The sequence below is a fragment of the Megalops cyprinoides genome, chromosome 14, assembly GCF_013368585.1.
Source record: "Megalops cyprinoides isolate fMegCyp1 chromosome 14, fMegCyp1.pri, whole genome shotgun sequence".
NCBI classification, from domain to species: Eukaryota; Metazoa; Chordata; class Actinopteri; order Elopiformes; family Megalopidae; genus Megalops; species Megalops cyprinoides.
In genome coordinates, this window is record NC_050596.1 from 13,442,780 (window position 1) to 13,469,547 (window position 26,768).

The following is a 26,768-nucleotide window of genomic DNA, read 5'->3' on the forward strand; positions in this document are numbered from 1 at the left end:
AACTGCGCTAACAATGCAGCAAATAGCAGCGCACTCTATAATGTAATACAGTACCAGGAAGATGTCCCTTTCCTTGCCAATACCTCAAAAACAAATTCACCTGTTATGTGACACTGCTGGGTACATAAGATCACTGGATCTTTCATCGCCTCACAGGGAAGAGACCGCAAGTGCGAGTGATGTGTGGTCCTCTTCACTCCCCATCATCCTCCCCGCCGGAGACCGAGGACTTTGAAATCATCTAGTTGATATTGCCCATCCCTGGAGAGCAGGAGAGTGCTGTTGCCGCACGGAGATCATATGAATTTTCTATGAGGCCAGCAAGCTGGGGCGGGCAGGGAGTGGGTGGGGTGGTTGCTCAGATGGAGATCAGGGATGATAAATGGTTCTCTCTCTCTCTCGCTCTCTCGCTTCCAACACGTAGAGCAGATGTGACAGGGGCTGCCACACAAGACTACAGTAAGAGAGAATTCCTCTTTGCTTTAAGGTTAATGTGGGGATAAGAATGGAAGGAAAATCAAGCGCGACGTAGTAAGACACACAAGGGTCTCTGATTTCACATTCAGAACAGGGGACTCCGGCGCTTTCCACCGGCTGTATGATCTGAGCCAGAGGAGGGGAGGAGAAGAGATCACTGTTCAGATCTGAATTTAGGAATGACAGCACTTCACCACGTCCCGCACCGGAGGGAGCATGGTAGAAATTCTGGAAGCAGCCGGCTGCAGTTAGGGGGACACGCCAGAGGCACGGCTCCACGCAGGAGGGGTGTCAAAGCCTTACCCACAATACCTGGCAACCACCGTTTCATCTCCTAAAATTAGATCATAATTGTTTTCTTGGCTTCAAGGCTTTCCTCGCTTGAAGTTGTGGTGATGGATCAGAGAGATGTATCGCCCTCCATCTGTCAGCTGTGTAGTCTTGTGACTCTTCGCTACAGACTCAGAAGTAACGGTGCAGACCTTAAACTCTTTCCACACTGAGTCTAAGGCTACGCCATAGAGCAGCTCCTCGTGCAGCGGCTGAAAACCATGGCGTGTTATTCGAGGCATCCCTGACTGGAATGGTAAAGACTAATCAAAATGAATCTATAAAGGAATGCACCTGAACTTTGCTCTCTGTAAGTGTAATCTGCCAAACTTGGCCATCAAAGCCAAGTGTTGGGCACTGTGTCAAAATTGTAGTTATGGGCGAAGCTTCAAGCTCAAAGTCCCTATCATCTCCACAACAAAACAGGGCTGTCAGTTACATCAGTCTCTATAGGTTTCCACATATGTATTCCAACGTCATGTTGGCCTATATAGAAATATTCATAATATTACTACCATCTTAATCATCACCACTTGTCAGACACCTTTATCCAGGGTAGCTCCTAATACACAAGACAATCATAATGAAATAAAAATATAGATCTTAACACGTTCCAGTACCACAGAAACACAGAACACAATTAAATGGATTTAACAGAATTTCAATGGAAGGTATTGGCAGTGAAGCTGGAAATGAACTCATCGACAGAGCCCTTATCAAAACGACAGAAGGCAAAGTGTACAAGTCATGGCACAAGTAGACAGAGGTGGTGATGTCATCAAGAGAGCAGGGAGGCAGGAGAGAAATCGCACTGCTGCCATTTGTGATCACGTCTTGACTACAGGGCACGTAAAAACCAGATCTGGAAAAATCAAGAAATTAGGCATGCTCTCAGCCAAGGGAAAAATAATGTCTCATAGGAATCATACCCGAAATCCTCTGCAGTGTAACAGCTAGACCACCATGTCAACATCCACGCCCAGACGAAAAGCACACCGGTTACTACATGGTTCAGCCTTCCTCAGTGCAAACACACCAAGGGTGGCTCACCCCTCTGAGCACTGAGGTGGCACCTAAATCAAAATATTCAAAATATTAAATAAATGTCTAGCTAAAAATCCTTTTCCCAGACTTTCCCGAGTTTAGCTAGGAAACGCCAGTTTGTGGCTTTGCTGCAAAAACGTGAGGGTTGCTTGTAGCAGGTGAAATGGGCCTCACTCCGGAAGAATAACGTTCTACTTATTCATGTCCTTAAACAGCCATACGTGTTTGTTGGTTTACACAGTGCATAACACTCAGACATATTAACGGAACAGAATGGCGACTTCCTTGTGTTGAGTTCATTCTTGATTTGCCAGAGCGCAGGACTACCTTCTCTGCAACTGCAGAGGATTTACAGCACGACGACAGCATCTTTCTGGATTACAAGTCTGTGCAACTCACTGCACGTACAGGCACAAAAACACAGCTTAAAATTCTAGGGCAACACAGCGCGCCATGTGACATCAGCCGGCGTGTAAAGACAGGGGAATGACTCTGCTTATGCGGAGAGGAAGTGGCCCCTGAGCAAGGACATTAAGAGCAGCAGCACACCTGGCTGAATGTTGACAGGTCACAAGGCAGGCAGGCGGTTTCCGTATACGCCGAGCAGCACACACTGACCAACAGAAAGACGTGACCGATGAAGGAGGTGAAACAGCCACCATAGTGCATGGATTCATATTTAACCTCTGCTTATAGCAGAATACACCAGACACTATGTTCTAATGGGACCTGTGCCATCTCAGCGACAGAAAAACAGATTCCTAGAAAAGTGAACTGCGTTGGAGCAGGCAAGGCAATGAGAAGACCAGCAGTTCCAGGTACCCGTGTCTCCCACTGTTCCACAGGTATCCTGCGGGTGGAGGTAGCGAGCGCGCCTTGCACAAGGCATTGACAGATCTTTCGCAAAGTCATTACCCTCTACAGACCCCGTGAATCATTAGCTACGGCTGTGCTGTTCTGACACTGACAAGGCGATCTCCTCCTTATCACCGGTGCAACAGCCTTTCAAAGGAACGTGCCCTCATGCTCATCCGCCAAAGGCCAAGTCCAAATCACACCACAATCACTTGTCTGCTCGATTTCAGCACGTTCAGTGGAAGTGATATGTTAAGGACAAACCCGGTGTAAGAGGGGCATAACACTCGAACTGGGGGTGCTGAATACCAAATCATCACATTCAACAAATGGAAAGAACAGAGCAGTATGTTTGTCCAGACAGACAATCATGTTTAACAAGAACCGACTAGCTGGTCATTTCTACTGATCATATCTCTGTAATAATCCATATATAGGTAACAAAGAGAGTGCACACAATCACTCATAGGTAACTATGAAGACTGCCCACTACTACATACTGGAAATTATGAATGGTGTGGACTACCTTATAATTATGACATAAGAGAGGGGGTATAAAATATTTTTATTGCACCTTAATTAAATAACCTGAATACACCATTTTATGGAGACAAATCTTCCTTTTGGTTAATGACTACATATGGCAATTCAAGTTAGGTAATACATTTTATCTAAGCCATTTGCAAAAATTTACTCCCAGAGGCAAGAGAAGGATTCCCCAAGAAGTCATTCTCAGCCTCTAAAATAACTCTGAGAGAGCCTATACAAAACAAAAGAAAATGTAGAATCTAAATGAAGGGGTCGAACGTTGAGGGCGTTCTCAATCTGATAAGTTAAGAAAGAAACCACTGTGACTACATTAAAGTTTAACTTTGATCACTCTCAGCCTTCATTCAGAGGACCACATACTTAACCGTCTTAAGAGCCAGCAAGGAAGGTTCAAAGTTCAGCCACTGGAATTCCGAGCAGTTGAGTTTATGGCAGCAAATGCAAAGGCTAACGGCTACAACAATATTGTTCCAGTTTAACTGGTCCGAACTGGAGAGATCACACGGTCTCACATCTCACATGTTCTCCTGAAACCTGTTTGGAAATAGTGGAAGGACCTTGCTTTATTGGTTACTTGACTTGTGGATGGTCCAACAAAGCACACTTGTGGAGGGGTTACTGTCCTCATGCTAATGTTTTCATAATAAGACTGTGTTCCTTAGTTCCTTAGGGTGTGCTGAGGCAAAATAGGACAGAAATGCACTCTTTCAATCCACATGTCACTTGTTATGTAAGGTTAAGGCTTCAAATGCCAGTGAGTGAAGCTATCAGTGATTCAGTGAACCAGCTGGACTTGAAACATGTTGTAGTATTTTGCCATGGAGGGCTGTCTTTTGATTGGCTTTTACGGGTCCACTTACAGGTTCATTATCCCCTGGGGCGAATGAAGCTTAGCATTTCCAACACTACCACTCACTGCTGTAGGACAAAGGAGGGACACCTGTTTCATCAATCCACACGCTTCTTGAGGAAAGAGAGGGGGAGACAGAGAGGGAAGACACATCCTCCAATCCATACACTGCTGCAGGACATAGAGAGAGAGGACATGTCCTCCTTCAATTGCTGTAGGACAAATATACTGAAGAAGGCCCTGGTTGTTCACTGGAAAACACCTGATTGACTGGAGCCACTGATTCTCAATCCTGCTCCCGGGCCCCCCCTGCTCTGCACGTTTTCCATCTTTCCCTGCTCTACCTACCTGACTGAACTCATCAGTGGCACTTTTGACTATCTGAGCACACCTGATTTAATCTCTAATTTCAATCAGGTGTGTTTGGAGTAAGGATAGATAGAAGATATGTAGGACAGGGGGGCTCCAGGAGTAGGATTGAGAAACACTGAAAGGAAAATGCATGAGATCCAAGTCTCAATCTCTCTCTCTCTCTCACACACACACACACACAACACAAATTAAGGGAGTAGTCACAGTTATCTTCAAAATGCTGGCTGACAAACAAGTTGCTTTTTGTGTACCAGTTTTCATAAAGCCTACAGTTAGCATAACGCATTAGTCTGCAACGATCCCAGTTAAATACCCAGGTATTTCCATGTCCGGCCTCAAAAGATCCTACAACTGCAGTACGATGCAAATTAGAAATTATGACGTACTATAAACTCAAATAATGAAAGGCTTTAGTCGACCCAATTCCTCACTCAGTTAAGTTTCTTATGAGCCAACACATTGTCATGCAGTCTGGATTTTGCACATTACTTTTTCACACGAGCTAATCACAGGATAAATTCGCTGACAACGTACTTAATACAATCAGGCTATCGATCGCGATACCCTGTATTCGTGCAACTGCTGCAGCAATTGGTTTAATTACACAAAATTAGCAAACAAAACAAGAAATATCATTGCCGCCTACTTCCTGATTAGAAGGCAAAAGTATACAAGCCAGCGTAAGTACAGTTTACACTAAATACCACCAGCCACACACGCGTTCAAATTTGACACGGGCAGTGTGATATTGAATAGGAGAGTAGCACCTTTCTAGATAGCTTCTGCACTATCTTATGTTAGATCATTTAACGTTACGTGTCCGTGTGACAGGAGGTAACGGTTAACTGGCTACCGTTTCTCTTCATATGGTTAGCGCTGTAGGAACTCGTCACAAAAAATGTGTTGTGTTGTGAAAACAATAATAACTTACTGATATATATATATATATATATATATATATATATATATATATATATATATATATAACGTTGCATAGTTATCGATAGCTAACGTTTGCTAAATTACCTCGCCGATTCAAATGGAAAGCCCGCTACGGTTAACGTTAGTCCGTCAATGTTTCTTGCAACTATTAAGGACAGGATCTCCATCGCTTGCAGTACAGTCATAAGTCATTATCAATCTGTCAGCCAGCTAACATCTGATGTTAGGTGATGTTAGCTTGCCCGCTAGGGAAGCGAGCTAGCTGACGTTAATTAAAAATCCTGTAAAACACTGCTGACTGTGTCGGCTGAAAATCTGGCTTGTCTGTTACCAAAACGTCTGCAAGTAGCGAGCCCGCTAGGCAGTACAATTTGCTGGTACAGTGGTTAGCGGCAAGTGGGTAATTAGCTTGCTAGCTGACTTAGCCAATGAATTGCTAAGCAAGCTGGCCAAGTTACAGTACTAACGTTAGATTAATGGTTCACCTATTCAGACATTTATTTAGTCATACAGAAATAAATTGTAGCTAGATAACTAACATCAGTACTATTTACTGGATACGAAAACAACCACATTCCCATACATACAGTATTAAAAACAACATTCAGATACAGTAACGTTACGCTAACGCTAGCTATATCTAAATTTATGTAACATCTAGAGAGTTAACCAACAAGCAAACTACTTATCCATTCCAATGGGCACTGTGCGCTTCGTGTTTGGTATTTTTTATGTCAATGTTAGCTAGTTAGAGAGAATAAGGTTTTTAGGTAGATAGTTAACGTTCGCTCTCTTGTTGGATGGTTACTCACCTGGCAGATTTGCTGTATTTTTATATTCTCGGTTGGTGGAGGACAATGATTTTCCAACTCACATTCCAATCAAATTCACAGTTTATTTTTCAGCGATCGTTCAAAAAGGGCAATCACAGAAACGGTGTCGTTTCACCCCGGTGTTATATCCCCCTGATTTCACTGCAACTCGACCAACGTTTTTTTGAAATCAAGATCACTCTCTTTCCGCAGCCATCTTACCCGAATTCCTCACTCACACCCTCACGCAAGCGACGCTGTGACGTCTTCCAGCAACCGCAGCACCACGCAGCCCCCCTGCGCCCGCCCTAGAAGCACGCCATCAAGAAAAGCAGCGATGCTCTTGTTTACCTTTTTCTGCAGGCCCGTCCCTATGTATTGGATTATTCATCACAAGTATCACAGACCAGCCCCCTTTTAAAATATCTAATACCAAGGCTCAGATGAGGCTCATAGATAAGTTCAGCATGTCCCTTTTTTCCTTAAAACTAGATTTCGATGATGCACACTGGTCATGACTAAATTTTATTCACTAACCCCTTTCATTTATTGCAATGATTGTAAAAAAAATGTAAAAATAAATAAAAAGTCAATGATGTAAAACGTTAAATAAGTGTGATTATAATGCATTATGCCGACGTGTGGAAGTATAATAGCTAGTAATGACCCTGGCTGACAAATTCATCCCGTTTCTTTAGTTGATCATAAAACAAACAGCCATGTCTACAGATCAAACTCCAGTGTTTTTAACATCAGTTTTAGCCTATGCCTGTCACCTAGCGACGTATCCTAGAAAGACCCTAAGGGATTCTCAGGGAGTGCGAATAGCTCTGAAACATGATACATCCCCAAGGAAATCCCTTCCGCCTGACCCAGGTAGGTAAGGGAACCACTGCCATGGCGACCAGCATCATCAGGTGCGCAGGTGTGTTGAGTTGTTTCCATGTGGACCAAGTTATGTGGCCAGCTCTCCAGTGGGGTCGCCCTCCTAGCGAGGTGTGCATCTTGCTGAATACGGCCATATTCAGGACGGTCTGTGTTTTGTTACAGATGCGAAGGCTTGGCTTTCAGGAGGGGACTCTGCGGACTTGCTGCACTGGACACCAGGACGGACAGCAAAGAAACTCACCGCTGCAAGATAAATAAGGCAGGATGAATCGCTGGGCAGGGCTGTTCCGCTGGCATCGAATGCAGAAGGAGAATGACGGAGAGGAGAAGAAAGCTGAAGGAAACAGTGTGAAACAGACGGCAGAGGTCAAACACAAACTGAAGTGAGTGACGATGAGAAGAGACTGTGCTTTTCCTGATCATTATATTTCCTTCAAATTCGACACAATGTTTTCTCACAAGGCTGCACAGCAAGACTCAGCTTGAATTTGAAAGCCTTTATTCAGTATTATAAGTCCATTGAAGAGTGATGAAATAGGTATGGTTTGAAAAGTGTTTGTGTCAGTGTGCCTTGTCAGAAGTTTGGTTTCTGCTTCTAGAAGTGAGTCTGTAAGTGTTGAGTTTTAAGATTATATACAGCGCAGTTATACAATTTTGAATATATTACTAGTAATATTGAAATATATGTATATATATATTTTTTCAGTTTTTCCTTTTTAAAACTTGGAAGATTACAAATAGGGAGCAGGTGGATAATGAAACAAGAGAAAGATAAAGTACAAGCACATGGAACTGCACACAGACAAATATAATAATGATAATAATAATAAGAAGAAGAAGAGGAAAACACACACAGCCTAGATATATTAAGATTCAGTGGTACAGTCAGGAAATAATATGTTAGGTGATGGGCTACAGGACATACTCAATAGTATTTGATTTGCCATGTCCCAGAATTGTTTGGGTAAAACAGGCTACACAGCAGCTAATTTCACATTTCTGAAGTGACTTAGCCATGTGCATTAAGAAAGAACATCAGGAGTCACCCAGGTTCAGAGAATTGTTGTTGTTAACGTGTTTTTTTTAGCTGCTGTCAGTCCTTCACAAAATAATTTCTTTAGGTCCAAGGGTTCGTGAAAGGAGGAAATACTATGACAGCAACCCAGGGATGTGCGAAGCACAGATAGGATTGACGTTGCCCCATTCAGTGGAATTAGAATGGCTTGCAAACACTTTTAACAATGCTGGAAAATAGCAGGAAAGCAGCAAGGTGTGCAATGCATACTGATACAAAAATTATAAAACACTCAGAATGCTCCACTGGTCTGTTCCTCTCACCTCATTCTCTCTTCCCTTATGTAGCTTGAAAGATTGGATGATTGATCCCTCAAGCGAATTTTACTACACATGGCTTCAGGTCATGGTCTTTCCCATCCTCTACAACTGGGTCATCATCATCTGCAGGTGAGACAATTCTCAAATGTCACATCAAAGTAGGACAGTCATCTTATCAGACGACTCTCAGGGCCTGTTCACAAAAACATATGTTATAGGAGCATTAGCTGTACAATCACCAGAGCGTTCCACTAGCACAGTCCACTTCAAAACATGGTTCAGGACCTGCTCCTAAGCAAGATTAATTATCCGGTTGTCAAACATGGTTTTGAACCACACGTAAAATCAAGGATTCTGTCACGGTTTGGAACCGCTTAACGTGGTTAGAAGTATACTAATGCGGCAAGGAAGTAACTAATTGTTTTCTTTGACCTTGCTGCCCAGGACGTGCTTCACTGCTATTGAGGAGGACTACCTGGCAGTATGGCTCACCATTGACTATGTATCAGATCTTTTCTATGTGGCAGATATTATAATCAAGTTCCGTACAGGTACGTACAGAGGTGTGCTTTCTTCTGCTGTCATTATTGCTTCAAAATTCAGAATGAAATTTGTTCAAATAATTCTTTTTACAAGGCATCTAAAGATACTATACATAATTATGCATGACACATGATGTGAAAATTCAAGTGTGGTAGTCAGAGCAAGGCAGCCACTGTGTCCAGCTGAAATTACTCGCTGTTGCATTAAATTTTGTATTTGCTAAGCATATATCCTTGCCTAGGATCAGCAATGCCAATTCTGCAAGAGCAGATCTGTGCCACAACCAGGAATCAAACCTGCAACCTTTGGGTTACGGGTCCACTTCCTTAATCGCTACACCAGACTGCCTTGCGCTCATTGTGGACACCGCCCCCTACAGGTTACCTAGAGCAGGGCATCCTGGTGCAGGATCCGACCCGCCTGCAGAAGCATTACCTGAAGTCCTCTCAGTTCCGCTGGGACCTGGTGTCCCTCCTGCCGACTGACCTGCTGTACCTGCGGCTGGGCATCCACTGCCCGCTGGTGCGCGTGAACCGCTTCCTGCGGACGCCGCGTCTGTCCGAGGCCTTCGACCGCATGGAGACGCGCACCTCCTACCCCAACACCTTCCGCATCTCCAAGCTCATGCTGTACATCTTCGTCCTGATCCACTGGAACGCCTGCCTCTACTTTGCCCTCTCAGGCTACATCGGCTTCGGGGCGGACCGGTGGGTGTACCCCAACATCTCCGACCCGGTGTTTGCCGCCGTGCGCCGCCAGTACTTCTACTGCTTCTGGTTCTCGGCGCAGATCTTCACCACGGTCGGCGACACGCCCCTGCCCAACCAGGAGGAGGAGTACCTCTTCATGATCGCCGACCTGCTGATCGCCGTGCTGGTCTTCGCCTCCATCGTGGGCAACGTGGGCAACGTGATCACCAACCTGCGCGACCGCGACAACGTCTTCTTCCCCAACCACGAGCTGGTCAAGGCCTACCTGCGGACGCACCGCATCAGCAAGGAGCTGCGCGGCCGCGTCAACGGCTGGTACCAGCACCTGCACATCAACAAGAAGATCACCCGCGAGAACGAGATCCTACTGCAGCTGCCCGACCAGCTGCGGACCGAGATCGCCGTCAGCGTGCACCTGCCCACCCTCTCCAAGGTCACCATCTTCCAGAACTGCGAGACCAGCCTGCTGGAGGAGCTGGTGCTGAAGCTCACCCCGCAGGTGAGGGCAGGGCTGTGGGTCTGACTGCGGGTGAGGCTATGGCTGGGTGGGGCCCCTTTTGCTGGAGTTGATGTTACTGCAGCTGCAAAGTTATGGCAAGTTTACACTCCTGGGCAATACGTGTGCAGGGAGTAGCATTACTGCCATAGGTCTGGTCTCTCTGTACTGCAGAATGCTGAGGCCTGGATAGTTTTGCATGTGGACAAGAAGTAACTTTACCAGTCACCCTCCCACAGCACTGGTCACCTTGTATTGCGGATGCACACTCCCAGCGAGTATTTGTGTAAAGAGAAACACTACTACCACAGTTCTGGTCTTTCTGTACTGCAGAATGTTGAGGCCTGGATAGCATTCCATGTAGGCACGAAGTGGCCAGTGGCCCTCTCACAGCACAGGTTGCCTTGTATTGCAGATGTATGCACCCAGGGAGTATTTTGCTGGAAATACCAGTACTATCACGATCTGTTCGCCCTGTATTGCAGGTGTAGATTCCCAGCGAGTATTTGTGTAAGGAGACACATTACTACCACAGTTCTGGTCTCCTTGTTCTGCAGGTGTATAGTCCTGGGGAGTATGTGTGCAGGAAGGGAGATGTGGGACACGAGATGTACATCATTAAAGAAGGGAAGCTGGCAGTGGTGGCGGACGACGGAGTCACGCAGTTCGCTGTGCTGGGGGAGGGGAACTTCTTTGGTGAAATCAGCATCCTCAACATCAAAGGTAAAAAAGAAGACCAAGTGACTTTGGTATTAATTTGACAAAGCCTGAAAACATCAGAAACATCAGAGTGATAGAATTAAATCTAAGTGTGTAGTTGAAATGCATGATGGTTTAAGCTTAACAGTATAATAAATTTTATCAGGTATTGACAGTTTTCACTGCATTTTAGTCAGTCATGTTGGTTTGTTGGTTTTATTTGTTTCATCAAAAATGTCCTTTAGGGAAAATACTTGAGGTTCATTTGGATTAACTCCATCAGCCCGGAGTCCTACGCTATTTAGTAGGCTGCACACAGGCCTCTCTAAATCTCTTTCTAAATAAAACAGGGAACAAATCAGGCAACCGTCGGACAGCTAACATCCGCAGCATCGGCCACTCTGACCTCTTCAGCCTGTCGAAGGAGGACCTGACGGACGTGCTGTCGGAGTTCCCGGCGGCCAAGCGGCTGCTGGAGGAGAAGGGCCGGCAGATTCTTACCAAGATGGGCATGCTGGAGGACACCGCGGCAGGGGACGGGGCCGCCGAGGAGGAGAAGGTGGAGACCCGGGTGGAGCGCATGGAGAGCGGCCTGGACGTCCTGCAGACCAAGCTGGCCCGGCTGATGGCCGAGCTGGAGTCCAGCGCGTGCAAGATGCAGGCCCGCGTCGACCTCCTGGAGCGGGAGCTGGCGGCGTGGGACTGGGATGGAGGCAGGGAGGAAGGGGAGCAGGGAGAGGGGGAGGAGAGGGAGGAAGAGGAGGAGGAGAGAGCAGAGACGAAGGGTACGGAGGGAGAAATGGAGGGAAGAGAGAATGAGAGACAGAAAGAGGGAGAAGAAACTGAAAAAAGGAAGGAAGTGGGACAGAGAGAAGGACAGGGGTCAGACGTGGAAGACAAAGTAAGACATACACATGGAGAAAAAGAACAACAAAGGGAGGAAGAAAGAGGCCTGGCAAGCCAGGTGGGGAAAGTGGAGGATAGAAGTTTTGAAGGAGAAGTGAAGGGGACAAATATGGAGGAGACAGAAGAAAGAGAAAAAGGTGGACATTTAAAGCAACAGAGAGATGCTATTCACAAGGGAACAGATGGGGAGCAGGCAGGGAAGAGCGCCGAGGGGAGCCGAATAGAGGGGGCAGAGCTAAAAGAAGAGGAAAAAAACAGAGATGTCAGGGAAAGAGGAGAGGAGACCGCTGAGAAAGAGAGAGACCTGGGGAACAAACAGACACAGGACCAGGGGTGATGAGCACAAGGTGGAAGAGGAAAGAACAGGGAGGGAAAAAAATATGCCAGAGTGAGGGAAGAGATCAAGAGCTGGGCAAATAAACAAGAGGCAGACAGCACAAGGGGAAACACATTCTGGCTCTAATGGTTGAGGAAATAGCATTTCCCTTGTCATAGTTTAACAAAATACAAAATAGTAACTCCTAGCATTTTTCAATCAAATGCTTAAAGTCGATGAAATTCAGACGCACTAATTCTTACCCCTTACAAACTTGATGTAATTCACTGACCAATAAAATGCAATGTTGACAGGTGGGCAGTCGCTGTTACTTTCCACAGTCTACCACTAGATGGTAGCAGAAACTAAGTGGAGGTTTAACGTGCGCTAACGTGGCCTCTGCAGTAATTTCACCAGCATTAAAATGTGGTTGTCTTGACAGATATTTATGATGAATCAGGTCAGTTTTAAATCACATATATTCCCCTTTTTCATTAATGTGAGTTATGTATACTGGTTGTAATCTGCCCGACATTAATAATGAACATAACAGATGGTAACTTATGAACAGACACTCCTAAGATATACAGTACTACAGCTAGGGACTTTCCTGAAGTAAATACTTTGAGGAAACAATAAATATTCCAGCTGAACTTTATGGTTTTCATCAGCCTAATGACTGTTCCAGGCTTGCATGATGATTGCTTCTGAAAGTGCTGGGCCATCTTTTCCGACTGTATAGTGTATTGTAATATATTTGGACACTGTAAATCTTACCGTTTTCGGGTGGCAGTAATCAAAGTACAGAGGTTAATAAATACAGGTATACATCTCCATGTATATGGAGATGTATACCTGTATATATGGAGCATCAGTGCTCACATGAAATACCGTTCTTTGTCGGGTCCCGTGAAATACATAAAGTGCTATTACAGCGAATACAACCATGAGGGCGCTCTAGAGCACGGAATGGACAAACGCTTCCTTAACAGAGGTGTAAAACGAGCGAAACTGCAATGTATGATTGGAAAAATAGCCATTCCATTGCCTCCCCCTCATGTCAACAGAAAAGCAAAACCGACTTCACATGCAAATGATCTCATGGATTTATGATAAAACATCAGAAAGTTATCAGTATAATGATTACTGTTGCCCTTTGACAATGACACTGGTCAATTCTGGCTCCCGTCCACTCCAAGCTGATTGCTATCTCTGCGTTAGATAAACACGCAAGGAAATTACGTTATAATCAATGTTACAAACAGGTTCTGTCAGATAATTCAGTTGTCTCTAGTCATGACAGCTAGACATTGAGGGTTAATTGCAAAAACCGTGACAAGTTAGTCTCGCTCTGGTAGAGACCTAGATCAACAAGGCTCCGATCATAAATCGGATCATAAATTTGATTTATTGATCATAAATCAAAAGTCTGTTCCAGTTTAATTCAAGCTGAAATGAAAAACACAAGTTCAGGCTTGTTATAGTCTTATTTTAATCCTGTGAAGATTTGGATGTTTTGTTTATTTTGGTTGTCATTCAGAGAATGGAGAAACCTAAAATCGTATGTCTATAGCAAAACTATTGTATACAATCGTATACAATGTGCAAAACAAATATATAAATTTACTTTCACACGTAAACAATTAGAAAACGACACGTAGGTTATACAACTCCTACAATAAATACAAGATCATGAAATGTTTTATGCAAAATGCACTCAACTTTGTGAATCTGTAATATCCTGTCATGAAGATATGTCGTTAAGAGGACTCGGACTTTCTGGAACACCTTTTTTCCTTGGGCCACAGTCCCGCATCTGGAGAGTATCATCCTTCTGTTCAACGCGAATCTATCATTGGTAGCCTGCAGCTGTGTAACATTCAGCAGATGCATAGGGCGCTCCAATGGGCTGCTAGGCTATACGAATATAGGCAATCGGAGAGTGTCGAGCAGCCACCAATCTGGGGTTAAACGTCTACTGGTGCAAGTAAGCATGGGTCAACAGCGCATTAATACTCAGACAAAACGGTGCAAAACAACAGAAGCTGCTAAACAAAGTCTACAAGATGAACTCGGGTGGATCTAGATTTTAATCAGTGCATTTCAGAACCCATGCAGATTTCATCTACGCCACATTTTATTACAACCCCTTATTACCCTGGCAAATTCTGGCTCGTCTGTTGCTGGCATTTTGCTCCTTTATTATTGCAACCAGGAAAAAAGCCTAGTTTGCATTCAATAATGAAGCCAAGCTTTTGATTGAGCACCTTCTAACCGATGCAATTTATCCAAAAAGATTTTTTTATCGTAATGATCGGAAACTAATATTGCTGATGTGTGCAATAATTGTGAGTATGCCAGTGACCGTTGTGTTGAAATAAGGAAACGCCAAACATTTATCTGCGTCAATTATCGGGGACGCATAACCTTAAAGTCATTTCAAAACTTTATCTGCGTTTCCTGCGTGCACGGTTTGATGGTAGATAGAGCACAGTGGGCCTGGAGGAGCTAATAGTTATAAACTGCCATGCTGTTGCGCCCCTTTTGCGTCACATTTGAACACCCAGCCGGATATGTGGCTGAGATGATGAGGGCATTTCAGCGAATATGAGGGCACGAAAGTTCTGCACACTGTGTACCCACGGCAGTGCCAGACCAGTAACCATGTTTTTCCTCGTTCGATGAGACTATGGAAAGATCCATTTCTTTGGCATTTATCTGGGGATCGGTTGTGCTGACAGTTAGTAAAAGGTCTTATAGCAACAACGCTATTAAACAAGTAGGGAAAACACGTTCCTTCTGCCTGTGATTGACTCCCATTCATCTTTGGTAAATGAGGAGTCGCGGTTTGCTCTGTCAGAGTTGTCCTTTTTATCCTGACAGCATGTCCTTGTCTTTTTGACGAGACACATGTGACCCTGAAGAATTTTCTGTTGGCATTGAGAGGTAACCAAGAGGGGGAAAGACAGAACATGTGTACACGTCAATTAAAGGATTAGCGATTAATTGAGCAGCACTGTGACGTCGTCTGTGAGTGCAGATTTGCCCCGAAGGCTCCTGTATTCGGCTCTTGGTAAATGATATGAATTTGGTTTAAAACGTGTCTGCACTGTTTATGTAGTTTTAGAAACAGGACGTGAAAATATCCGACTCCTTCCCTTCAATTCTTCTTCCATATTTAAAAAAGACTCTGAGATTTTGGTAAATAATGCGTCGGTCTTGACTTCTGCTCAGTGAATCTGGTGATACAATAACTTGTATGAGGGGGAGGGGGGGGACCGGATGCAATACTGCTACATTCAAGCTTCACTTCCCTGGAACTAACTGCCTGAGTATTTTTCCTGTACTGGAACGGCATGGGATCTACACCAAAAAAAAAACATAGTATATATGCTGGTTTAGTATTTTGTGTATGTTCAATCACACTGAGAAATATACCATTAATCATTTTTATACAGGGAGAGTAACAAGCACCACCTAAGTTGGGAAAAAGAGTTACCCCGATGAGGAAATGATTAAAAGAAATTGTCCAGTCAGGTCTGCTGTATTCATTGACCTAGTAAATGTAGTATTTAAAATAATTTAAACTTTTTAAAAAAAAAGTCATACACACGGGGTCAGGCATGTAAAACTTTAGCCTATTATCTCCAGCAACAGTCACACATGCAATGTTTACAAAAGTATATTTTAATTTCTGTTTATCTATCGTACATTTAGATGCTGTGCTGCTATGTGAAATTTTGATCTGTTGTAGGTGAAAATATCTGTACTTCTAAATGTATTTTCACTTGTGTATAACTTTAAAATACTATTTTATGTCATCAAAAAGACAGACAAACAGTGATTTGGTAATAGCATTCATATTCAAATGTATTTTTTGGCCTCTTCAGATAAATATTCCAACCAATTTCAAATCGTGGATTTTACTTTGTATGGACTCAACAGAAGCTGAGGATCCAGCTTTAATGTGGAAGCAGCTTTCGGAAAACTCCAAAACCATTTCTGAAGTCCGTACAGCTAAAAACTGCAGGTTCAAGATGTCACCTGACCACAAGGTGACCCAAAATGTGCCCCTGGCACTAAAGCAAGGATCAGTGGTTACGGTCAATATCTTCCAGAACATTAATTTTTGAATATGTATGTCACTGACATTGTAAGAAGCCCAAAACAAAGCAAACTCTATAAAAGCCCCCTGGTTCCAAGAAAAGAGCGTTCAATTCACTCCACTTTCAGAGAAATACCACCTCAAGATACCAGGATAAGAGGGTAAGCTGCCATACGGATTTCAAGGAACTCAAGCATTGACTCATTAACGATGAAATGTAATATGTATTGTAAGATCAGATACTTATGTGTGTTTTGATAATTATGATCATTTACATTATCAAAAATTATTAGTCTGGTCAACACCAATGTTTTTTTTTCAGTTAACATATGCATTTAAGTATATTTGTGTGACAGTGAAGGTAAATGTATTGCTTTGCCATCATGTTTGGACTGAAACGGAACTGTAATGTATATAGTCGTATATTCTTCATTCCCAACAGCTCCCAGAGAACTGTCGACATGTCGTCGCTGCCATCCAGAAAGGCCGATTGTGAGAAAGCCGGGACGCAGAAAACCAGCATCGGTCGCAGCCGGTACGACAAGTATGTGCTACCATGCGTGGCTGAGTTTTTCGGAACGGCCCTCTTCATATTCACCGGCTGCGCCTCAGTCATAGAGAATTCCGCGGAAACGGGCAGGCTTCAGCCAGCCCTGGCGCATGGAGTCGCGCTCGCCATTTCCGTGGCCATCACAGCTGGCGTAAGGTATGAACATTAACTGTACACAGTAACAAAAACGCCCCCTATGCTTAATCGCGTAAATGAGCCTTCAAGGTTTGCGTTTAACAGCTGAAAAGCTCATTGATCGGGGAGTTCCGCAGTCGTTCATCGAAATGAAAGAGCCCGGTGCTTCCAAACTTCGGTCCTGCGAGCAAACTGTATTGTACTCGTGTTCATTATTCCTGGGATCTCAGTTGAGTTGGTTTTATTGAGCTGAATGATGATTTAGACTGAGCATCACTCGAAAAGTGTCTGCAGTTTGCTCTTTGTGACACACGGGGTACTAATAGAATACAGTTAGTGGTGCTTCTGTAAGATCTTTCTATTAATTTTAGTTCCTTAACAAAGAGGACAGATATTCAGCTTTATCGACGCAAGAGGGGTTGCGGAGTGGTACTGTGACGGGAATTTAGCTCAGCTGAAACGGCAGCCAAAATTTGTTTAAGAAAAACAACTTTGTATTGTCTTTATATTAGTAAAAACACATCTCCAATAACAATTTTCCCCCAAAATAATTTAGTGCAGATTAAGTGAAGAGATGTCAAATGAAGATCAGCACTCAATTAACACCTCAATCAAACTAAAGTAATTAAGAGCTCAGCTGGAACAAAAGCTAGCAGGCATGGTATGGCCCCAGGACCAGAGTTGGGAATCAGTGAACTATCCTGCAAATAGCATACAATAATTGAAAATGCAAAGGGGTTCACTGTTCAGTGTATGGTGCTTTGTAATTTACCTTTGAGGAACAAATTTGAGAGTATAACATTTGCTTCAGTTCATCAACGGTATTTTTTTTTACACAACAGAGTGGGATCTGAACCTGTGGTGATGTTTAATAATTGACAAACAATGTCATATATATGATTCAATTCTTCACTCAACAGTTAAGGACAACGCATCACAGCAGTTAGTCTTGATTACCTGCCTCAGATTGTTCACATTACAGTTAGAATGTAGAGCGGCCAGGAATTTATGTCGCAACCATGCAGTTTCAGGTTGTCTCCATCATCATCATTAGTGCAGTCAACATCGCTGTGAGAGATTGATATTAGGCAAGCCTCATTCATGAAATGAACAAGTCAAGTTCCTCTGCTTCATGCACAGAACGGATGAGACAGCGCAAGTGAATCTGACGTTGTGTATTCTGTCCGTCCCCCTTATGTAGCGGTGGCCACATGAACCCTGCAGTATCGCTGGGAGCGGCCATAAGTGGAGGTCTCAACATCTTCCTGCTCCTTCCTTACTGGGCAGCTCAGTTCTGTGGTGGATTGGTCGGGGCTGGCTTAGCAAGGGTGAGTGTCCTGCTCTTGATCAGAACAGATGCTCTAGTAACACATGTGATGTGCTTTTCTCCCATAATGCACCTCATGCGTGCAGCTGATGGTGTATTTCAAAATATTTTTCTTCTCTCCTTCTTTCTTGCGTTACCCTATCGTGGACAGGCGGTGTCATCACATGTTAATTTCATCAATGCGTCTGGCGGGGCCTTCAACAGCATCAAGAGCAACGACCAGGTGGGCGGGGCCCTGGTGGCCGAGATCGTCATGACGTTCTACCTGGTGCTGACCGTGTGCATGAGCGCCATTAACAAGCAGAGCAAGACGCCCTTGGCCCCCTTCTGCATTGGGCTGACTCTCACCGTCGGCATTCTGGGAGGGTGAGTGTGTGTACGCCCCAGCCACTGACACTCTCATCACATCACATTACATTACCGGCATTTAGCAGACGCTTTTATCCAGAGCTACTTACGTAGTTTACAATTTTTTTGCGTTATCCATTTATACAGCTGAATGTTTACTGAGACATTTCCAGGTTAAGTACCTTGCCCAAGTGTACAACAGCAGTGCCCCAGCAGGGAATCAAACCAGCAAATGAGTCCTACTCCTTACCACTACGCTACAATGGTGCTCCTTATGAGGGATAGTGTAGGGTTTGAGGCAGACAGCAGTTCAAACCAGTCAGCCTCACCTGCTTAAACATCAATGGCGCTTCTGCATAACATACTGCATATAATGATGAGGAATTCAGAAGTTAAAGTGATAGGTTTTGGAGCTGATGTTTCCATTGACTGTGCTGTTTCCTCTCTCCGTGGTGATCAGTGGGGGCGTGTCAGGCGGCTGTCTGAACCCAGCCAGAGCCTTCGGTCCGGCAGTGGTGGCAGGCTACTGGCCCTACCATTGGGTGTACTGGGTTGGTCCGATCATTGCCGCCGTGTTGGTGGGATTAGTGCTCAGGTACATTCCTCTTTTTCACTGATGGATATATGCTATTATCTCTCATCGTGCTATTTTTATGTTTCCCTTCAACAAATGTAGAAGAAGGGATCATAGAGAATGTTTTTTCATCATCATTATAATCATCATCATCATAACCATCATACTTATCCTCTCTCTTCTGTCCTTACCAAAGGCTCCTCCTTGGAGACCCAGGAATAAGACTCATCATGAAGAATCAGGAAACGTTCGCTTAAAATTTGAAACTTTTCTCTCCTGAAGATGCATCCCCCACCAAAACGTCCCATTACAGTAGCTGAGAGAAACAGCACCCAGAAAACATGTAAAATGTTTGCAGCAAACAGGATTTCGGCAAAGAAAGATATGTCACATGGGCTGTTGATGGGTTGTTGTACGCTCACCAACATGAAGACAAAGGGGCGCCAAAGGAGGGGTACAGTTTATAGTGGACTGAAAATGCCCCGCAATGGTGGAAAGATGTTTTCATGTGCATGTATTAAATGTAGAGTTTCATAGTGAGACTTCACTCGCATAAACTGTTTACAATATTAGATAAAGTCTGACATATAAGGTAGAGTGGAACATAGATGTAAATCAAAGACATAAAAATAGTTGTGTTTTAAAATGTGATTAAAGTTGAAAATATGTGTCTGTAAGGTTCATAATTTACAACATTTCTGTCTCCAAGAATAAACTACCAGGTACATATTAGGGATACTGATGATACATATTTCTCTGCAGTTATTAATTTGTGCATATGCCACCTACCCTTGCATATGTTTTTAATCCTGTATCAATTTTACTCATCTTTGATTATTTTCTCTATTGTTTTATCCTCCTTTTTGGATTCCTTCCTTTCAAATGCAACTTAACCTGTATCAGTAATAAATGGCTTGATATAAGTGTTGATCTGTGTAAGGTGCACAGATTTATACATTAAACTGATAGAAATGTATTTATATTCATAATTGTATGCATTTTGCCTTATTCTTGTTTTGCCTTAACATTTACAGGAGTTGTTCTTTGGTTACTCTTTCTGAAAATCTTCAAGTCCTAATTTTAATAACTCATTACAGCAGGGCCATTAAAGTGAAAAGCACAGCCCGTTCTCATGGGAACAGTGAGTGCTGCGAAAAGCACATCTCTCCAGAAACCATCCTTGATCCTAATCTCAGCAGTCAACGTGATTCACAGGTTGCAATTCACAAAGGACCCCCTCATGCATAAGCTCCACTGGATCACGCAGACTCTGTCCTCTCCACAAATAACCTGGCATAAATATATCTTTAGGTTTATTTGACAATTTTTTAAAGACTGACAGACACCCAAACTACAGTGTCAAGGATGTTCTAATCAGCTGGAACAGGAACAGCAAAAATAAAAAGCAGTGGGAAAAGTCTTGTACCATCTTTCAATTTAGTGTCAGTATAGCACAGGCCTTTTTGATGAGGCTGGAAGAGAAAAAAATTATGAGTTATGTTTGGAAGATTATTTCCTTTTTAAGATGCATGTCACCCCTCAGTTAATGCAAGGGCGTTTGAAAGAAAGGTGGATCAGCTGGAGGAGGAGACAGACCTTTTTAGTCCTTTTCTCACCATTGTCATTCTTCCTCCCTCCCTCTTTATCTGTCTCTGCCCATCTGGACCTAACATCAGCTGACCTCCTCTTGCACCCTCCTCTGAGGTCATTCACCCCCAAGGTTCCGCTCCTGCCGCGTGGGCGAATTGAGAGGAGTGAAGATTGGTGATTTTTTTTTCTTATGAGATTTCTCTCCCCCCCACTTTACTTCTGGTAACCTCTCAAAATTAAGCGTGAATTGGAAAACTTGGATTATACAGATGTACACACACATATACCCCCCACCCCCACCCTTCACACACACACACACATACTGCTGTTAGTGGATGTCAGAGTGAACGCGCCCACCTTCTCTTTTTCATGACAGATCACTGCAGTTGTTTGTCTGTCAGGTGTTATTGTGAATGACATACATTCGTAGCCAATCCGGCTGTTGTTGGTGCGACTGTTTGGTTTCTGAATCCAGCTGTCCAGCCGCCTCGATCCGTCCTGAAATTAGATAAACGCACTGCTGCCCCTGTCCCGTCTGACGAAGAGTAATGAGACCAATAGCTACTGTAAAAACCAATAATGCGATTCGTGCCAAGGGGATAGTGCATATTTTACTGCCATGCATGACTCTATAATCTGTTTACCCTGTGTCACCACAAACACGTGGTTTCTATAGTTAAATACATTTGTCTCACCATTCAAAATTAATTTTGCAGCAAAGAATGAAGGGGCAATTTACTGTGCTACCTTCTAGGCTACCAACTGTACAGAAAAAGACAAATAATTATAAAACTTTGCATTTTGACACAAAACTGAAGTGTTCCAAACATTCATTAATTCAGTTTTAAACACCTTGCTTCTGTGCGTGTTTGTGTGTATAATAGCATCTGAGTGTTGTACATACTGTATGTGTGTAGTTTCATTTGTGTTCGCGATCTCCAGTTGTTTCTGTTTATGAATAGACTGGTGTTTAACCTCAAACACGTGTAATTTTTTACTTGCATATTGCATATGAATAGTCTTTGAAAACATCCCATTCATAACAATAGACAAGGAGATTCTTTCCATCAACAGAGATGTGAGTACGTAAGTAATGTTGTTGTTTGGATCCCTGTTCTCACAAAGGGACGGGCCCGGTTCTGCTGCTAAATTCGATTAATTCCTCCGCCGTCACTCATCATTCGCTATAGCCAATAACATCAATTTACGCCGTATAATATTATAGAAACAATAGCAGAAACAAAATGAGTTGGAACACCAAGACGAGAACAGATGGCACATAATTGCCTCGTGGAGGAAGCCAGGGAGTCAATTTTTACAGGTCTCGGGGGAGAGGCTATTTCAAAAGTGCAGGTGCATTTGTTTTGATCGGGAAAGGCTTGAAGGAACCGTCTGTATAAAAAAAAATACTCGTCACGCACGCATTAGAGAAGAATTTCACAAAAGCACGATTACTTTATTAGCGAGACCGCGATGCACTTGTACACTTTCATTACGCCAAATGAAATAAACAAGGCGAACGGCAGCTCGTAGCGGGTGTGTGTGGAAGTGCCTGACGACAGAGGAGGCGCAGGATGGGCTGGATCGAAGACTTACCTATTCCAAATACCGGCCTCATCTTTAAACCAGCCAAGATCGGATCAGTGACGATTCAAATGCAGTTATCTGTCTATAGCAAATACAGTATAACTCCTAACTGTGAAAGTAACACCTTTCAAGAAATATTTATTGTGCTAAACCAGAAGCGACAAACAAAAAAATCACAGTTATCTAATCTGATTTATGCATATAACAGTAGGCATAATTCTGCATTATTAACAATTGAATAGCAATTAACCGGTGCGTTGTTTGATAGTACGGATATCAAAGTCAAATGACAAATAGTAGCGCTATGCCTCTAAAACACCTCTTAGCGTTAACTAAAAATGGTATGCAATAAATACAAACTTTGTTGCATTTCCATTTTTGACCACGGGGTGACGCTAAAGATGCACGTTTTCATGAGGTAATCGCAAGTGAGCAAAAAATGAAGTGCAGGTGTATCAACGATGGAAGGATCACTCTTTTGGGAGGCTTGGCGTTTTAGTCCAGTCTCTCTTCCACCTCCTCTTACAAACAAATTAACAAACACACAGATAATGATGCCGATATATAATCTAATTAATGTTAAGCGTGATAATACAGGAGTAAAAGTTCCTGAAGGGGAGCTGCACAAAGTTTGTGTGTGTATGTGTGTTTGTGTGTTTCTTAGTCCAACCTCACAACCTCACCTCAGAGGGAGACAGAAAGTGTGTGTGTGTGTGTGTGTGTGTGTGTGTGTGTGCGCGCGCGCATGAATCCAGACTGTACATATGTGCGGGAAAAAAACAGAGTCCATCTGAATTACAATATTCCAGAAATGCTGTAAAGAATGCCAGTAAATGGAATATGGCATGAATTCCAAACGAGCTTTGTGCAGACTAGAACTCCTTTATTATCTCAGGCTTGCTCCGCCTGGCTATATCAAACTAATAAATTACAGCCCATCTCACTGATAACTTAGGAAAAAGGTTTGATTCAGACTGCAGCTGTGACCCAGGGTTACCTAGCAACAGGTCGTGCCCAGATGAAATGCACATGAAGGTAGAGAAGTACTCATACAAGTCTTAGAGGAGGGACAGAGAGAGAGAAAGACGAAAGGAGACCGAGGGGGAGAGAGAGAGAGAAAGAGAAAGAAACAGAAAGAGAGAAAGAGGTGAAGAGAAAGATTTGTCGCATTGTACTGACATCTAAATTCAAATAAAGCGCCACTAAACATAAATATTTGACAAAACTGTATTTGAACTAGAGAGGATTAAAGAGCAAGAATAAAGAAGAATAAACCTGGATGGAGGTATTCTCATCCATTGTTATCCTATGGAGAAAAAAAGCCAGAGGAAGCGCTCTTTGATTGACAGGAGTAATTGATACACCTAGAGCAAGGTCAGAATATTCTATATTTGTCCATGAATAAATCCCAGAATTACTGAAAATATGCAACACTATGCTGAGGATCAAAATATTATTCTATGTATGTGTGTATGTTTACAGTATGTATTTTTGTCTAATTCAAATATACAGATTTTGGCTGGTAAATGGTTGTGGCATCAGTTTGATTAATTGATCGTCCATGACTGACCATGATGTGCTCGAGTGACTTCAACAGTTGCAGAAGCATTACATCACCTCATTAGTCAGAGAGGTGATTGGTCACAGGTGATGAGGTAACTGAACCTGATGACTATGAGTCCTGGCAATCAAGATAAAATAACACAGAAAGGTGCCAACATGACCATCCCCATCAACCGAACTATAACTTCATGCCAACGGTGCGCTGGAGGCTGGGCTAAGTGTGTGTGCACACAATCAATTTATTTTTCAAAAATGCATGAAAAGATTGGTGAATTCATTTTGATGCTTTTTTAAAGATGGCATGCCAAAAACTCAGACATTCTATAAATAAATTCATGATGGCCATTTGTGTCATGCATTGATTCATATGCTCTGAGATCTATACGTTTGTATCTGTTAGTATGTGTGGTCTGCTGCTAAGCCCTAGTTTTAGGCTTGCATTGGACCCAGTTACCTGTAGCTGTTTTCCCTAACCCACACTAGCTGTAGGTAGATTATAGCTGAAGTGAGCCTGAAGCAATGGCATAAATTGACTTGGGCTGAAGTCAGCCAGAGGCACTGACACAAATTGACCTGGGTGGAGATCATGACATGGAAATCAACATTGTGACAGCAGACTCCAAAGTCCAGGCAAGTAGCTGTGTTTATCCTGTGGAAAATATTGTTGTCAGGAAAGGCTTTTGCTTACTTCTCACTAGGTAGCATGGTCTTATATAGTTTATATCTCACAAGCACTACACATAACCAGCATCATATACTGCTAACTTTCTTGCAGTGGTCTCTCTAAAATACAAACATCAAAAGCATAGGCTTTAGGGTTTTTTCCTCCCTCGTAACATGAAAAGAAACTGTACAAATTTGCAGAGCGATCTATCTCAATTATTTACAGACAAGTGCAATGTAAGCATATGTAGGCAGTGCTGGAGAGGTGCTCTGAAGATCTTCTGCGGTCAGCAGCACCTGAGCACCGCAGTGGGAGAGATTTCCCGGAACACGCCGGAACAGCACGCACACAGCTAGGGCAAGTCATCGGAGACCAGGCCTACGATGAAACATGCAGGCCCAGTGCACCCTCTCATATGTATTCACTTACAGTACACTCTCCAACATGGGCTTTCAACATTGTGACACGGCTGACCGGGGGGCCGGCCTCTGACTTCTTTTGTCAAGATCAGTGGACGACATCGCTGAGGGTTTTGTGGAGCTCACTGACACGGTCTCGGCTCTGAAGACATCCCCCGGCTCCCGGTGAGCCGGTGGCCCTTACATGGGTGTGTCACATATCTCTGCCCTCTCTTCCCTCTGTCTGACCCCTGGCTCTGTTTGTCGCCAAGCCAACGTGCCATGGAAACCAAAGACGCACAGCAGGGAGAATTTAGCACACGGGTGAGAGGGCGGCCACACATACACACACAAACACACATACAGTACACATGCTCGCACACAAGTACATGCACAGGCACACACACACATGCTCGCGCGCGCACACACATACACACACACACACACACACACACACACACAGGGAAACACTCGCATGCAATACCACAAACATACACCTCATCCTTTCCCCATCATTCAGAAAGTCCTGCTGGGGAATTGGATGTGTCAGAAGGAAGGCAGGTGTGCTATTACCATCATTAATGTGATTCATTGGAGCTCCAGAGAATCCTAGTAAATGGAGATGTTTCTGTAGTTTACTCCAGTCTCTGGAAAAAGGGAAACAGTATCTCACCTAAAATCAACAACCTGAGAGCCAAGCAGGGGTGACAGAAATGAGGATTATGATAAACATACTATTTTTGTGAAATACAGAGTGTAATATATTTCTATATTTACCTGTCGCCTTCTTTCCCAACATTTTTCACACAAAAGACTATATGAACAGAAGCAAGGACATTCTAACCTTACCCCTGATGCATACAAAATGGGTCCAGGTAAAGCTCACTGTATTGGTAGTGTATTTTTTTTAAGAAATGCCAGTCTGTGATTTTCATGGGGTTGAACTGATATTAGACCTCCAGACCCTGGAGCGTAATACTGAATAAACGAGAGAACATCCTAATAGTACTAACAAAGGTTCACAGAGCAAAGTCATTAATCCTGTAAGCATTTTACATTACCTACAGCCCAGTAGAATTCAGTTGCTGGGATGTTGTGACCACACAGCAATACCACGAGGACATATACACAACTACACACACACACACACTTTCTGTCTCCCTCTGAGGTGAGGTTCTGAGGTGGGACTCAAGAAGTTTCCTGTTTCCATTGTTGCTCTGTCAGTTCTGCCGCTGTGCAGCTTATTGCAGAGGGATAAAAGACTGTTGCAGGCTTGGCCACAGATGTTTGGAGAACGCTTTGATTGGAGGGCCAGGAAAGCACACAGGCACACCACACAAACATGAACACACCAACTCATGCACAGACACACAGATACACACACATGCATGAATATATACCAACATGCACACAGACACATGCACATACAGACACAGACATGCACACACAAACACACAGACACACCCGCAGGCAGACACACACAATCACCTATGACTGCTGCTCTACTTCAGTTCTAAAGTTCCCCTTTATAACTCTCAACCTCTATGTGTCTGTGTCAGTGAAAACCTGACTGGATAAGTTAAAAGTGCATTTTTCTCTTGTTTTATTTTTGGTTTGAAATACAGGAAAGGGGGAAAAAAACATCTGTGCATTCTCACTAATTACCTTCTGGGAATGGCAAAAATGGCAATATACTTTCTAACAAAGACAACAGAGCTGGACAGGGAGTCCCTGGGATTGTTTTGATTTGGAAAGCAATGATGATGACCTGACTGAAACTGAGTATGATTTTACATAGGGGTG

General features: G+C 43.4%; 2 protein-coding genes across 2 annotated transcripts; both read left to right on the plus strand.

The window, feature by feature from the left end:
• The first annotated feature begins 7,383 nt into the window (after window positions 1-7,383).
• Window positions 7,384-14,786, plus strand: cnga4 (cyclic nucleotide gated channel subunit alpha 4). The gene is made up of 7 exons (XM_036545604.1): window positions 7,384-7,502; window positions 8,482-8,583; window positions 8,899-9,005; window positions 9,377-10,206; window positions 10,761-10,926; window positions 11,253-11,615; window positions 14,773-14,786. Exons 1-7 carry the CDS (start codon window positions 7,384-7,386, stop codon window positions 14,784-14,786), a joined length of 1,701 nt encoding a protein of 566 aa, XP_036401497.1.
• A 1,904-nt stretch (window positions 14,787-16,690) lies between these two features.
• On the plus strand, window positions 16,691-25,155 carry LOC118789261 (aquaporin-8-like). Its single transcript, XM_036545605.1, has 6 exons — window positions 16,691-16,935; window positions 18,116-18,242; window positions 18,393-18,607; window positions 19,050-19,184; window positions 19,360-19,410; window positions 25,074-25,155. Exons 1-6 carry the CDS (start codon window positions 16,691-16,693, stop codon window positions 25,153-25,155), a joined length of 855 nt encoding a protein of 284 aa, XP_036401498.1.
• The last annotated feature ends 1,613 nt before the right edge of the window (window positions 25,156-26,768 follow it).

Excerpts from the sequence above, each read along its gene's own strand:
- cnga4 (XM_036545604.1), top strand. The coding sequence starts at position 7,384 with ATGAATCGCTGGGCAGGGCTGTTCCGCTGGCATCGAATGCAGAAGGAG. Across the intron at positions 9,006-9,376 it reads TATAATCAAGTTCCGTACAG|GTTACCTAGAGCAGGGCATC; the intron begins GTACGTACAGAG and ends CGCCCCCTACAG. Across the intron at positions 10,207-10,760 it reads TGCTGAAGCTCACCCCGCAG|GTGTATAGTCCTGGGGAGTA; the intron begins GTGAGGGCAGGG and ends CTTGTTCTGCAG.
- LOC118789261 (XM_036545605.1), top strand. The coding sequence starts at position 16,691 with ATGTCGTCGCTGCCATCCAGAAAGGCCGATTGTGAGAAAGCCGGGACG. Across the intron at positions 18,608-19,049 it reads ACCGTCGGCATTCTGGGAGG|TGGGGGCGTGTCAGGCGGCT; the intron begins GTGAGTGTGTGT and ends CGTGGTGATCAG. Across the intron at positions 19,411-25,073 it reads ATCATGAAGAATCAGGAAAC|ATCAGTGGACGACATCGCTG; the intron begins GTTCGCTTAAAA and ends TCTTTTGTCAAG.